This window comes from Pan paniscus, chromosome 10 (assembly GCF_029289425.2).
Source record: "Pan paniscus chromosome 10, NHGRI_mPanPan1-v2.0_pri, whole genome shotgun sequence".
In the NCBI taxonomy this organism is placed as follows: Eukaryota; Metazoa; Chordata; class Mammalia; order Primates; family Hominidae; genus Pan; species Pan paniscus.
In genome coordinates, this window is record NC_073259.2 from 75,625,456 (window position 1) to 75,639,417 (window position 13,962).

General features: G+C 33.9%; 1 protein-coding gene across 1 annotated transcript in view; it reads right to left on the bottom strand.

The window, feature by feature from the left end:
• Positions 1-13,962, bottom strand: part of SLCO1B1 (solute carrier organic anion transporter family member 1B1) — a 114,616-nt gene that overhangs the window by 63,846 nt on the left and 36,808 nt on the right. Inside the window, exons 3-7 of the mRNA XM_003828901.6 lie at positions 9,178-9,319; positions 7,260-7,392; positions 5,066-5,187; positions 3,255-3,401; positions 2,957-3,055 (exon numbers count right to left, since the gene is read on the bottom strand). Coding sequence (XP_003828949.1) covers positions 2,957-3,055; positions 3,255-3,401; positions 5,066-5,187; positions 7,260-7,392; positions 9,178-9,319 — 643 coding nt within the window. The remainder of the gene's footprint in view (positions 1-2,956; positions 3,056-3,254; positions 3,402-5,065; positions 5,188-7,259; positions 7,393-9,177; positions 9,320-13,962) is intronic.

The window sequence follows — 13,962 nt, forward strand, 5'->3', positions numbered from 1 at the left end:
ATAAGTTTAATTTCTTATAATAGATTTGTGTATATTTTATGGTAGTAAATGATAAAATAGTTGAGTATCTAAACATACTTTATGCACTCATGATACATCTTTTTCTTAGGGTTTCCTTTACTTCTACACTATGCAATTCATCTATAAATTTTCTCAAATTTTCACAAATCTCCCCAAATTTTTTCAATATATTTATTGAAAAAAGTCTGTGCATAAGTGGACGAGCATAATCTAAACCTATTGTTCATGGGTCCACTGTATGTTTGAAAACCTGTTAAGAAGGTAGATGTCATTTTAATTGTTCTTACCACAATAAAAGAAAAATAATAAGAAATAAAAAAGCATATGCATACAGAAACACACACCACAGAAGTTTGTGGCACAATTAAATGGTGCCATTACTCTAATCTATAAGAAAACTCACTAATATAAGATAACATTGACTTGATTACAAACTACCTAGAAATAATTATTTTCAAGTATGCACAGATCTGGGTTTAAATTTGATTTATATGATCATACCGTGTCATAATCAACAACTCAGACTTCAGGAAATGATTGGTTAAATCAGTGACTCCATCTACATGCAAAGTATTTATTCATCACCTGTGACAAATGTAATTTTGATGACTTTTTTTTCTGTTCTTTCACTGTTCTACACATAGTAACTAAGGGTCATAATCGTGCTAGATAGGACGTGAGAAAAAGTTTTTCTTGGCTCACTCACAGTCTTAAAAATTGAAAAATTCTACACAAAAATTTTGGTGTTCGGATTTTCTTGGAAACCAATCAGAAGTCCTTGCCAATGCAGGGCCTAAATTTGTGCATTAAAAGAATAGGCCAGAGCTGAGGAACACAAGTGCTTTTGGATGCATGGGGAGAGCAGTTCACAACCAAAAGAATTCTCCTATTCTAACCATCACACCCTAAATTCCTGTTCCTGGCACTCTTTACTCATTTATTTTTATGTCTTCAGCTCCTTTAGGCATTGGAGTTTGCCAAAGTATACTTTGTAAGTGAAGCTCATACTCATCACTGAATAAGAGAAGATATAATAATATCTGAACATTCAATGTTAGAAATTGTATGGTGATGAATTCTCAAATAATGTAATAATTTCTTATTTAGAGAGCTTATAAAATAATTAACCTAAGGACATTTACCACGTATTTCTGTACTCTTCGTGATAAAGCAGTGATGAAACTGGAGTTGAATGAGTAGAAATAATGTACATAATGTGTAGCTACTCTAAGGCATATGTCTAAAATTGAACATGTAAAATATTTTATCAAGTATTTTTTTTATAGTTTTAGATTAGCAAACACTTTCAAGTTTTTGGCTGTTGCTGGCCCACTGTGATGTCTATCCCATCTTGGAAATGAATCCTTTGATCTCTTTGGAATGATCTATTGAAGGCCTAATGAGATGGAAAATCATATTTATTTATTCACAAACTTAACTAATTATTATTTGCTAAGAACATGCCATTCTGTCATGTGGTAAAGAGATGGCAGGTAAGCACACAAATATTAATAGCTCATTGTGAGAAGGGTTACAATAAAGGCATGCTCTTGGCTATTAATTTGAGACTAATGGAAAGTGGTGAAGTAAGGCTTCTCTAAGAGGATCCACATTTTGGAAGAGACTTCAAGAACTATGCAAATGAAAAAGAGGGAAAAGTTTTACCAAGTGTAAATGCAGAGAAATGTGAGATTACAGGGCACAGTAACTCAGTCAATAATTGAATAAGGTATGGATATTCATCAAGAGGAGGAATATAGGGAATACAGTGGGGTTGGAGGTAAGGTGATGAGATCAGATTTTGACATATTGTGCTTTAGGTACTAATAAGATATCTAAGGAGGGAAAACGGATGAAGAAGCACTGGAAATATCAATTAACGCAAATGATAGAAATATACCCATTTACAAATCTATAGTAAAGTAGGTAGAAATTGATTGTGTTTCACTAATAACAGAAGCAGATTATACTGGATTTAGAAGTGGACGGGAGGTGAGAAGGTGAGATATCTTAGCTAATTTAGCTGATATTTTCCTAGGTGCTTGGCTCTAAAGAGGAATAAAAAAAGGATTCAGCTGGAAAGTTGTGTGGGGGTATAAAAAACTGTATCTACGTATAAAGATGGGAAATACTTGGGTGTGTTTGCTGAATAAAAGAGAAGATGGAGATAAAGAAGCGGGAAGGGAGAATCTAAGCTCCAGCTAGATCTATCAACATTGGATACAGATGTATATATTTTCCACTGAGCTGCAAAAAAGAAAAAGAAGATAAAGATAGATATGGTGCAAGAATATTTTTAGGGAAAAGGGCCTGAAGTTGAGACAGTTTTTATAACATGGCATCTCTTTCATCTATGAGATAAGAAGGAAAATATGCTCTGAGAATGAAGAAGAAAATCATAGATTTTATTTATGCGTCCTCTGCTTTATTCCTTTGTTCAACAAGTACTTACTGAACATTGCCATACGCCAAGCCCTCTGCTAGGACCAGGGAAAATGACCATAAAATACACAGTGAAGTCTCTCAAATGACTCCAGCCATAAATCAATGCAGCAGCCACAAGAATACTTTAGCAAAGCAAACTTTAAGTTGTACACATCAACATCCAAGCCACCATCAACTGAAAAATAAAATTTACTTGACTGGACAGTCAGTTTGGGAGGGAGACTTTTTACATTTGGTTATTTTGGACCAAGCTCATGAAAATAAATTTGTTTACATTCTCTCATTTTACACTTAGTTATAAAGATAGTATAAATAGGAGCTGGATTTTATATTTATTCTGATTAGTAATGCATTTATTTCCTACTTGTAACTTTCTAATTATATTAAGCAAAGGACTATTGAAAGAGTGAATTCAGTTATTTGAAAAAATGTTTTTCGCATGTGTGCTTAGAAAGACGTTATCATGGTACCTTGTTCTGGTTGTACTTACTTAGATCTACATATCCAATATCCACGTACATTTTAGAAAACAGAGATCCCAGGGTAAAGCCAATGATTGGACCAATCATTGCTATTGCATTCAATATACCTGAAAATATTATAAAGCAATTTTACTAGATGGCAAGAATGCATGGTTCTTATTCACCATGTTTTTAAAAGAAATATGATACAATACATATACCCAAATATATGTTCTAATAGGTAAAATAATAAGTTTAGTAACTCTACTATTTCAAAAGTAGACAAAGGGAAAGTGATCATACAATTTAATATTTTGTGTACATTACCTAAATACAAAGAAGAATGTCCTTCTTTAGCAAAATCATCAATGTAAGAAATCCCCAATGGTACTATGGGAGTCTCCCCTATTCCACGAAGCATATTACCCATGAACACATATATCCACATGTATGACCCAGATTCCTTTAAACAACCTATGTAGATAAGAGAGTATTTCATTTTAAACATTAATTTTAGCATTTCTATTACAAATTTAACTACTTGTAAACTCTTAATTATTCTACTTTTTTTTTTAATTTACAAGTACAAGTAATTTATATTCACTTTGCAAACTTTGACAATATGGTGTATTAGTCCATTCTTATGCTGCTAATAAATACATACCTGAGACTGGGTAATTTATAAAGGAAAAGGGTCTAATGGACTCATAGTTCCTCATGGCTGGGGGCCTCACAATCATGGCGGAAGATGAAGGAAGAGCAAAGCCATGTCTTACATGGTGGCAGGCAAGAGAGCTTTTGCAGGGGAACTCTCATTCATAAAATCATCAGATCTTGTGAGACTTACTCATTACCACGAGAACAGTATGGGGGAAACCGCCCCCATGATTCAATTATCTCTACCTGGCCCCACTCTTGGCATGAGGAGATTATTGCAATCAAGGTGATATTTGAGTGGGGACACAGTCAAGCCATATCATACAGAAAAGCACAAACAAGTAAAAATTATCTGTAATCACATTACACACAGAAGATCACCTCAAGCTTTTTTATGTATCTTCTAGATTTGCACAAAATATATACATTATATTCATTATGTCCATTATATATTTAAAAATCCAGTTCATATTATTAAATGGTATACACAGTTAACACCATATTATAACAATTGTTCCATGTTGTTAAGATTTTTTTAATATCAAAACTTTAATGACTGGACAGTGATGTGCTGCATAAGTTTCCAAATGTGTTTATTCAATATCTTATGTTTTAATTTCTTTTTTGTTGTTTTATTCTATTGTTGTTTTATTTTATTCATGACTATAACTGTAAATAAGTCCTTTTGTTAAGATTAATCAATAATAGCAGAATTTCAGACTAAGTAGGTAAGTATATTTTTGTTCTTAACATATATTGATAATGAATCTCCAGAAAGATTTACAAATGTATACACTTCCAGCAATATATACAATGTGAAATCCTTTTTTGCCTCTACCTCGTCTCTATGTATTTTTAATCTTTTTCTATTTAATAGGTTAAAAAAATCTTTAGCAGTACAATTTGCAATTATAATTTATAATTTGTGTTATAATAGGCAAAAAGTCTTTAACTGATATAATAGTTTGCCTTTTGCAATGAAAGCAAAGTTATATTATTTACATATTTATACCATTTCCTTCTGTTTTACTTTAATGCATATATTCTTTGTCAATTTCCTATTGAAAATATTCTCTTTTCTGATCTACTTCTAAATGCTTTTCCATATAATACAGTCATCCCTTGGTATATTAAGGAATTTGTTACAGGGCTGCCTGTGTGTTCTCAAATTCATGCACACTTAAGTTCTGCATTTGGCCCTGTTCAATCCAAATATAGAAAATGTCAGATATTCTTACCGGCAGGTTTATCATCCAGTTCAGATGGACAAAATTTGCGTAGAAGTGAAAACGCGTAGTTTAAACCTGTGTTGTTAAAGGGTGAACTGCGTATATTAACACTATAATTATGTCTGTAAGGGTCAAATGTTTTTCCCATTCATTCTTAATTAAATTTTGCTAATGAATATCACAACAATTTTTAGAGATGTAATTAAATTTATACATTTTAGAAGACTTTTTACTGTCAATATTAATTCTTACCTTTTCCCACTATCTCAGGTGATGTTCTATTGAGTGATAAAATTTGATTAATTAAACAAGTGGATAAGGTCGATGTTGAATTTTCTGATGAATCGATATTAGTTTCTTTAGAATACCTGTAACTGTAAGAACATCACTGAATTAAACATTTTGCTTATCTATTGAATATTTTCACTTTTTCTAGAAATACAGAGAAATATTCCCCTTTATTTGCACCATTATCTTCCCCAAATTACCAGAGTACTTTCTGTCAATTTCCCAGCATGTGTTTTAAGAGATGTGATGGGTAAAAGTGAAATGGAAGTGTCCAGCAAGAAAGATAATTCAGTACACCCCAGGCTAAGTGGGTTATCACCTTGCTATTATCCTAGGAGTGGTTATATCTTGGTCAAGATATGAAATATCCTGGTTTCACCTTTTTAAAAAGTAATTATTAATTGTATGTAACCATTCATCCTTTTGAATTATCTTCAAAGATGATCAGTCTGTCAGATTTTCTTTCATGGACACATATTCACACACACGCTCTAATGTATGACTCTTCAAAATGTAGTAAAAATAAAATCTAATCCATTTCAACTAGATGAGAGAAAACTTGATAGGAATAACAGAGATGTTAATATCCATAAATAATTAGGTACCACGTGAGCTCTAAAGGCAGCCTACTGTATTCCAGGCATTATGCTCAGCTTCAAAGAGCTAGAAATAAAACACACAGTTTTTGTACTTCGGGAATTTCACACTAGTATAAACATAGATGATAAAAGTTATAATAAGTTTAATATATAAGGTCCTGAGTTGTCACAAAGACAAAGGATATGATCAACTTTGCTTGGAGGTTGCGGGAATAGGTCAGAGAAGACATCAAAATGAGAATGACAGGTAAAACGAATCTGGAAGATGAATAGAAGGGTAGACAAAGAAACAAAGGTATTCGAGGCTGTAGAAATACCAGGTGCAAAGGCATCACATATTATGGCATATTTAGAGCAATGCTGATCTAGATTGTGGTCCTTAATTTTAGGGTAGAATGGAAGATGCAGCTGTGATACTTGCCTTTAAGGTTTATTTTTCATACAACTCCTGAAGAATCATAAATAAAGATTAAAAAGGAAATTAGAGGACTCTGACGGTATGGTGCCAAAAGCAGATGAAAAAAATGGAAATGATGAAGAAGACACAAAGATAGAAAATGAATCAAGAGAGTGCAGTATGATGAAAACAAGCTAGAGCAGTACCACTAAGAAGAAACTTCCTATAAGGGCCAAATATGGTGGGTGAATGGATTTAATATGGTTAGCAAATGATGTCATTGCTGGATTTGGCAATGAGTAAGTAATTGGTGTCTCTAACAGAAACTGCTCATTGTCTCCTAATATCCTCTCTTCTTTCCTTCCACAGTAATTATAGTTGGGATTTTTAACCGGGAACTTGGTATCTTGGAATAATGTCTATTTTTTTCGGCATTTATATATCTGTGTGTGAAATGTAACTAACATCTGGTAAATGTAAAGTCAGTAGAGATATTTTGCTTCTGAAAATGCTTCTTAAGCCTCAGCCTGTGTGGACTGTTTGTTTCTTCTTATTCTTTTCTTCTTCTAGCTTATTGCCTGGAAATACATTGCCACAATTTGGATCATGAAGCCAAGACCATGCAAGGCATAGCACTATGATGGAAAGAGGTAGAATCATATCATCCTTGAACTGGCTATATTAACTGTAATGTGAAAAATAAGTTCTCCCCCATGTGCCATTTTAACTTTTCTCTCAGGAGCATCTGACTGTAATTATAACTACACAGTGACCTTAGGAATAACAGCTTCAGTGAAATGATGGGAACAACTATACTTCAGTGGGTATAGGTGTAAGTGTTGAAGTCTTATAAAAAATAATCAAAATCTTATAGGCAAAGACGTACAGTATATACGTTATACTAAAAATTCATAAAAAGCCTATTTATTTCATTTGAAACTCTACAGTTTAGTCTTTTTGTTATTTCAAAGTCTATGAAAGCTATGATAAATAAAATGATTATGTAGACAAATAGACACTATTTCATTTCTATACACACTTAATGGGTATTCTTCTCAAAAGGTAACTGCCTATTTAAAGGGATAATAATAAAATTCTACTCCTAATTTACAAGGTACTGATAGTGGCACAGAGGTTTTTTTTTTTTTTTTTTAACACTTACTATCCCATGAAGAAATGTGGCAAAGCAGTCAAAACACCTCCAATTCCCATAATGAAACAACCGATTCCAATTAACTTTGGTCTATGTAGTTTGGATCCAAAGTAACTCACAAATACAATCACAAGCAAATTTCCTAGAAAGGGAACAAAATTATGTTGATACAGCTTAGTTCAATTTTGCGTCTAGAATTGAAAACCCCAGAATGGATGCAAATAGAGTCCAAGACATAATGCCTTCCCTCAAAGACAATGTGATTTAATTGAGAAGGTGAATTCACCTACATTAGACCACTCATTGAAAAGTTGTTTTAAATACAAAAAAAAGCACTTGAATTACTTGGCAATATTAGTGAAGTAAAATTTTATTGAAAAATTTGGAGTTGACTGGATTATACTGGAATGAAGAAAAATGGAGATGAATCTTCCTGATGAGGGTAAGGTGCTCCTTCATGCATTTCTTTATTTATTCTTAATATCATTTAAATTTCTAACATGAACCTGACATGAAGCTCAGAGCCAGAAATAAGAAAGTTACTTGAAAAAGAATAAACCATGGCATCTGTCTTCAAGAAGTTTCATACTAATGATAAAAATAGAGGGACAGAGGTGCTATTAAACCACAGAAAGGCGGAACTTAATTAAGAACTTCCAGAGGCCAGGCATGGTGGCTCACACCTGTAATCCCAGCACTTTAGGAGGCTGAGGTGGGTGGATCACGAGGTCAGGAAATCGAGACCATCTTGGCTAACACAGTGAAATCCTGTCTCTACTAAAAATACAAAAAATTAGCCGGGCATAGTGGCGGGTGCCTGTAGTCCCAGCTACTCGGGAGGCTGAAGCAGGAGAAAGGCAGAGCTTGCAGTGAGGGGAGATCGCACCACTGCACTCCAGCCTGGGCGACAGAGCGAGACACCGTCTCAAAAAAAAAAAAAAAAAGTCATGACCACTTCTAATCCATCTGGAGCCTCATGCATAACAATAAACAAATAGCAGTTAAGGATAACTGAGCACTTCTGAAAAAAAAATAGCATAAAAATAATTTGGAAGAAAAGCACCAAAATGAATGAGTAAATTTTTTTTTTTTACTTTATAAAAAATTTAGTACCTTTAGGGGTACAAGGGCACATTGCATCCATAAAATCAGAACTGGCAGCCTAAAAATAATAAGGGACTAATAAAGTGCTGTTGTAAATATAAAATACAGATAAATATACAAATTAGAACTTGATATGGTAAGATGGATGATGGCATCAAAGATTAATGAAACACAAAGAAAAACAATGGAAATTTAGAAGAAAAAAATTTAAAGAGAAAAATTCCCAGAAAATTTAATATTCATCTTATAAATTATCTAGAAAAAAATTACTAATAGGGAAAAACACAAATATGAACCAGAAAATGTTTTCCCTGAGCTGTTATTGGAGAAATCCAACATAAAATGAAGACAACAACATATCTTCAATATTTCAAAGGAAAGATTTTTGCGTGCTCAGTGAAACAATAGAGGTCTAACGTAGGTTGCTCTGAAAAGATTCCTTTCTCTTTAAGAATAACAGTCCTCTCCCAAAGTTTCTTCATCTTGAGAGAGGGGAGGTAACGTATGACATGGCGTTAGTTTGCAAAAAATGAATTTGTGTAGAATCAGGGTTTCTGAACATCCTCACTATCAACATTTTCAGTTACATCATTCTTTGTGCATTATAGAATATTCAGCAGTACCCCTGACCTCTACCTTTAGATACCAGTAGCACCTCCCTTGCCCCCCAACCCCTGTGCAGTTATGACAACCAAGAATGTTTTTAGTTATTGCCAAATTGCCTGTGAGAGATAAATTTACCCCAGTTGATAACCAGTGGTGTAAAGCATATATATTTTTTAACTTTGCAAGTTTGGTTATTAAAATAGAAAATAAATGTTACCAATTTCAAAGCTTCCGTCAATAAAACCAACAAGAGAAGAGGATATCTCAAATCTCCTTTCTATATGAATGATGGAACTTTTCATAATAATTGCACCTAGTGTCTTAGCAATAAAGCTGAGTGACAGAGCTGCCAAGAACATCTAAGAAAAATCAGAAGGAAAGGGGGAAAATGGTTAATCGAAGGACTATATAATGTCAATAGGCACATGGAATTATAATAGCTTTTCTTCTTTACTTAAAAACATTATTTGTATCTTAAAAACCATACTTAGTTTTCCCTTTTACCAGGTACTACTACTCAGCCATTTAAATGTTATTATCGCTACACTGATAAAGCATCATTTCTAATTTGGTTATAATATCAAAATATTAGAGCATTACAGTTAAGGTTGTTATTTTTAAATTAATCTCATTAACTGATTCATAGAAAGCTACACCATGTTCTCAGATGGCCATGATGGTGAGCTATTTTTTATTTCCATATGAATAGCATTGGCTAACTGGGAGGGGAGTGGCAGTACATTCTCAAAGGCAGCATTTCCAGGAAGCCAGCTGAAAAATAGAACTTTGCAGAGGCAAAGAAAAATTCTATGACCAACACAAGTGACCGACATCCAGTGTAAGATGCAGTGGTTATAGATGTTTTATTTGTCAATTTCATGTTAATAAAATATATCGATTAATCATTTCTATTACAGCTCACATTTATATCCATAAACAAATTTCTTTGGGCTCTCTACTATTAATATTTACCCTGTTATGTATTACATGTTTATATCCCCTACATCAAATTTATATGTTGAAACTCTAATTTCCAGTGTGTTGATGTTTGGTGATAGGGTCTTTTTGAGGCAATTAGGTCATGAGAATGGAGCCCTCTTGACAAGATCAGTGCCCTTATAAGACAAGAAATTAGGGATTCCCTCTATTTCTCTCTTTCTCTCTCTCTCTCCCCTACCCCCAAGTGATGACACAACGAGGATATGGCCTTCTGGAAACCAGGAATAGGGCCCTTATCAGAACTCAATTATGCCAGAACCCTGATATCAGAATTCTCAGCCTCCGGAAATGTGAGAGACAAACATTTGTTGTTTAAGTCACCAAGTCTATTCTATTCTGTCAGCCTGAACTGACTAAACGACCTCTTCTAATTACCTCCTATATTTCCCAGTGGTTTCCACCACCATGCCTAGCTTCAATTATTGCAAGAGCCTCCTGAGCCATGTTTCTACTTCTGTGCACATCTGCCTAACAGTCTCTTCTCAACAAAGTAGCTAAAGAAGTCCTTTACAAATCAGAAATAGACCATGCTGCCCCTCTGTCTTCCCATGTAACTTATAGTCATATCAAGTTTTTCCAATAACCTGTGAGACCATAAACAACCTATCCCCTTTTTTACACTCACCTCCCCACAAATATTCCTCTTTATCTTTCTAATCTTATACTTTGTTACTCTTGTCCTTGGTCATTCCTCTCCAGCTACATTAGACCTTGTTGCTGTATATTGAGCATTCCAGATTCATTATATTGCTCCAGGCTTTTTGTTCTTGTCTTTCACTTGACATGAAAGGCTCTTCCCCATAGTCGTATTTCTATCATTCATTCCTTCACACCCTTAAGAGTTTTGCTCAGTGGAACTTTCACAGTGAGGTTTTCCTTGACCAATCTCTTTAAAATTGCACCCCTTTCTGCTCACAATACATTTATTCCTTTATGAGTTTATTTTATATTGCCACAGCAGAATATTAGCCCCATCAAGTCATAGGTTTTTGTCTGTTTTGTTCATTGCTCCGTCCCCAGTGATTAGGACAGTGTCTGTCACAAAGATGCTTAAGAAATAATGAGTGAACATTTATATAACCAAAACCTACTCTGTGTCTGGCCCTAGGCCATGTTTGGGGGACAGAGATAAAAGGCCCAACAAAACTCTTTGATAGCCGACAAAATGTGAGTGTGTTCCTTTCTGCATAAGACACTGTCAAATGATATATGCTATCAATGAAGATAAAAGGAATTCAAAAGATTTATTAAATGATACAACTTATAGAGATAACTAAAAGTTTTAAAATAAAATGTAAAAAGTTATCTAAGAAACAGCATAAAATGTAGAAGAGTAGTATCAAAACTAGTTGTATTAAGTTGATGATGGGAAGAATAAAACAGGAGAAAGGGGCAACAGAGTTAGACAAAAATTATGAAGATTTTCTTCAAAGATAGTCAATTCTAACATCTTGTAAAAATGTATGCAGTCTTTGTGCCATAGAATAGTGATGAAAATTGTTCAGGTCCTAATCATTAAAAAATCATTTTATTAAAAAGGACTAAGAAATGTGGAAGACAGTGACATCAGCAAGAGAGCAGACCAGCCCTGGAACCTCAACAGCAAGACACAATATTAACAACGTATGTACTAAATGCCTCTGTGAGAACTTCAGAACCAATTACAAGGTTTCTGTACCTCCAGGCTATCGTGAAAACAACCTGGCAAAAAAAATCATGATTGTTTCCAGTCTCTCTCACTAGAGTCTTTCTCACTCCACCCTGTGCAATGCAATTGGAAGGAAACATTTAAATCTCCTATGTTCAATATTTTGACTTTCAGGGAGGTTGCCCAAGGACAGGCTTCTGACTTGCCTATATTCAAGTACTAATAAAAATGCGGTCTTTGCAAGCAAAGGTACACCAAAAACTGCAGTTCCAGACAGAGACACGAGGTGGAGCACCAGTACAACAATTTAATGCAGCCCCAGAAAGGCCACTGTACCTCAAGCCCCAGGGGAGGGTCTTCTATAGAAACCAACAAATCTTTTCAAACAGATCACACACACAAGCCTAAAGGAGAAAGAAAGGAACGCATACTAGAAAAAAAGCATGAGTAGGCCACAGAATCTCTATTCAGAATTAGTGAGGAGAGTTCTTATGGAAAATCATCTCACAAAATCTGGGAGAGTTGACTGATTTTTTAAATGTTAAAATCTCAACAACAAAATAATACAAAGTATAAAAAGAAAGAAAAGATTCTCACACATTAAAAGGAAAAAAAATTACATCTCCAGAAACTGACCAAAAACAAATGAAGATATAGGAATTGCCAGACATAGAACTTGAAATTAGTCAAGTATGTGCAATGAATTAAAAGAGAATATGAACAGACAATTAAATGAAATGAGGAACATAACAAATAAACAAAATAGCAATATTAACAGATTATAAACTATGAAGAACCAAATAGAAATTCTGGAGTTGAAGTATAAAGTAACTGAACTGAAAAATTCACTAGAAAGACTCAACAGGTAACTTGGCTAGGCAGAAGAAAAAATCAGGAAAATCAAAGACAGAACTTCTAAAATTAGAGTCACAGGAGCAAAAAGAAAAGAAGAACAATGAAGAGCCTAAAGAAATTATGGGACTCCATCCAGCAGGGCAACATATGCATTATGGGAATACCAGAAGAGAAGTAAATGAGAAAGGTCTGAAAACTTGTAAATTATGGCCCCCAATTTTTTAAATCTTAGGAGATAAAGGAACCTAAACATTTAAGAAGCTCAAGTAATTCCAAATAAGATAAATCTAAAAAACTCTATACCAAGACACAGTATAATCAAACTGTCAAAAGTTACACACAAACAGAGACTCTTAAAAGCAGCAGCAAAACACCATTCATTTAGTACAAGGAAGCGGACAGCCTCTTCAAATGATGTTTGGGAAACTGGATACCCACATGCAATGAAATGAAATTGGGCCCTTATCCTACACTATATGCAAAAATTAACTCAAAATGAACTAAATACCTAAATGTAAGACCTTAAACTTCCAGAAAAAAATAAAAGAAAAGCTTCAGGACATTGAATTTGGCAATTTTAAAAATGTGATACAAAAAGCACAGGCAACAAAATTAAAAATACACAAATCAGACTATATCAAACTTAAATCATCTGCACATAAAAGAAAACAACAGGTGAAAAGATGACCTATGGAATGGCACAGAATAAATGCAAATAATATAAGTGATGAGGAGTTAATATCTAGAATATATGGACTTTTCCAAGGAAACAACAACAAAGAACAACCCAATTTAAAAATGGGTCAAGGACTTACATAGACATTTCTGCAAAGAAGATATACAAAGAGCCAATAAGCACATTAAAAGATGCTCAACTTTCTAATTATCAGGGAAATGCAAATTAAAACCACAATGAGATATCACCCCACAACCCTCAGAAAAGCCACTATTTCAAGAATAGAAAATAACGAGTAAGAGAAGTTAGGAACTTCATGTTTGTTGATGGAAATATAAAATGGTTCGGCTTTCATGAAAAAGAGTTTGGAGGTTCCACAAATACTAAACAATAGAATCACCATACGAGCCATTAATTCTTCTTCTGGGTATACAGTCAAAGTAATTCAAAACAGGATCTAGCAGAGATATTTGTACATGCATATTCATGCAGCATTATTAACAACAGCCAAGATGTAGAAGCAACCCAAATGTCTATTGATGAATGAATAAAGAAAATGTGGTATACATATACAATGGAATATTATGCAGACTTAAAAAATAAGTAAATTACATCATGTGCTACAATATGGATGAACCTCAAGGACATTATACTAAGCTAAATAAGCCAGTCATGAAAGGAGAGATACTGTATGATTCTATCATATGAAATATTTAAAGTAGTCCAAGCATAGTGGCTCACACCTGTAATCCCAGCACTTGTGGAGGCCAAGGTGGGCGGATCACGAGGTCAGGAGTTTGAGACCAGCCTAGCCAACATAGTGA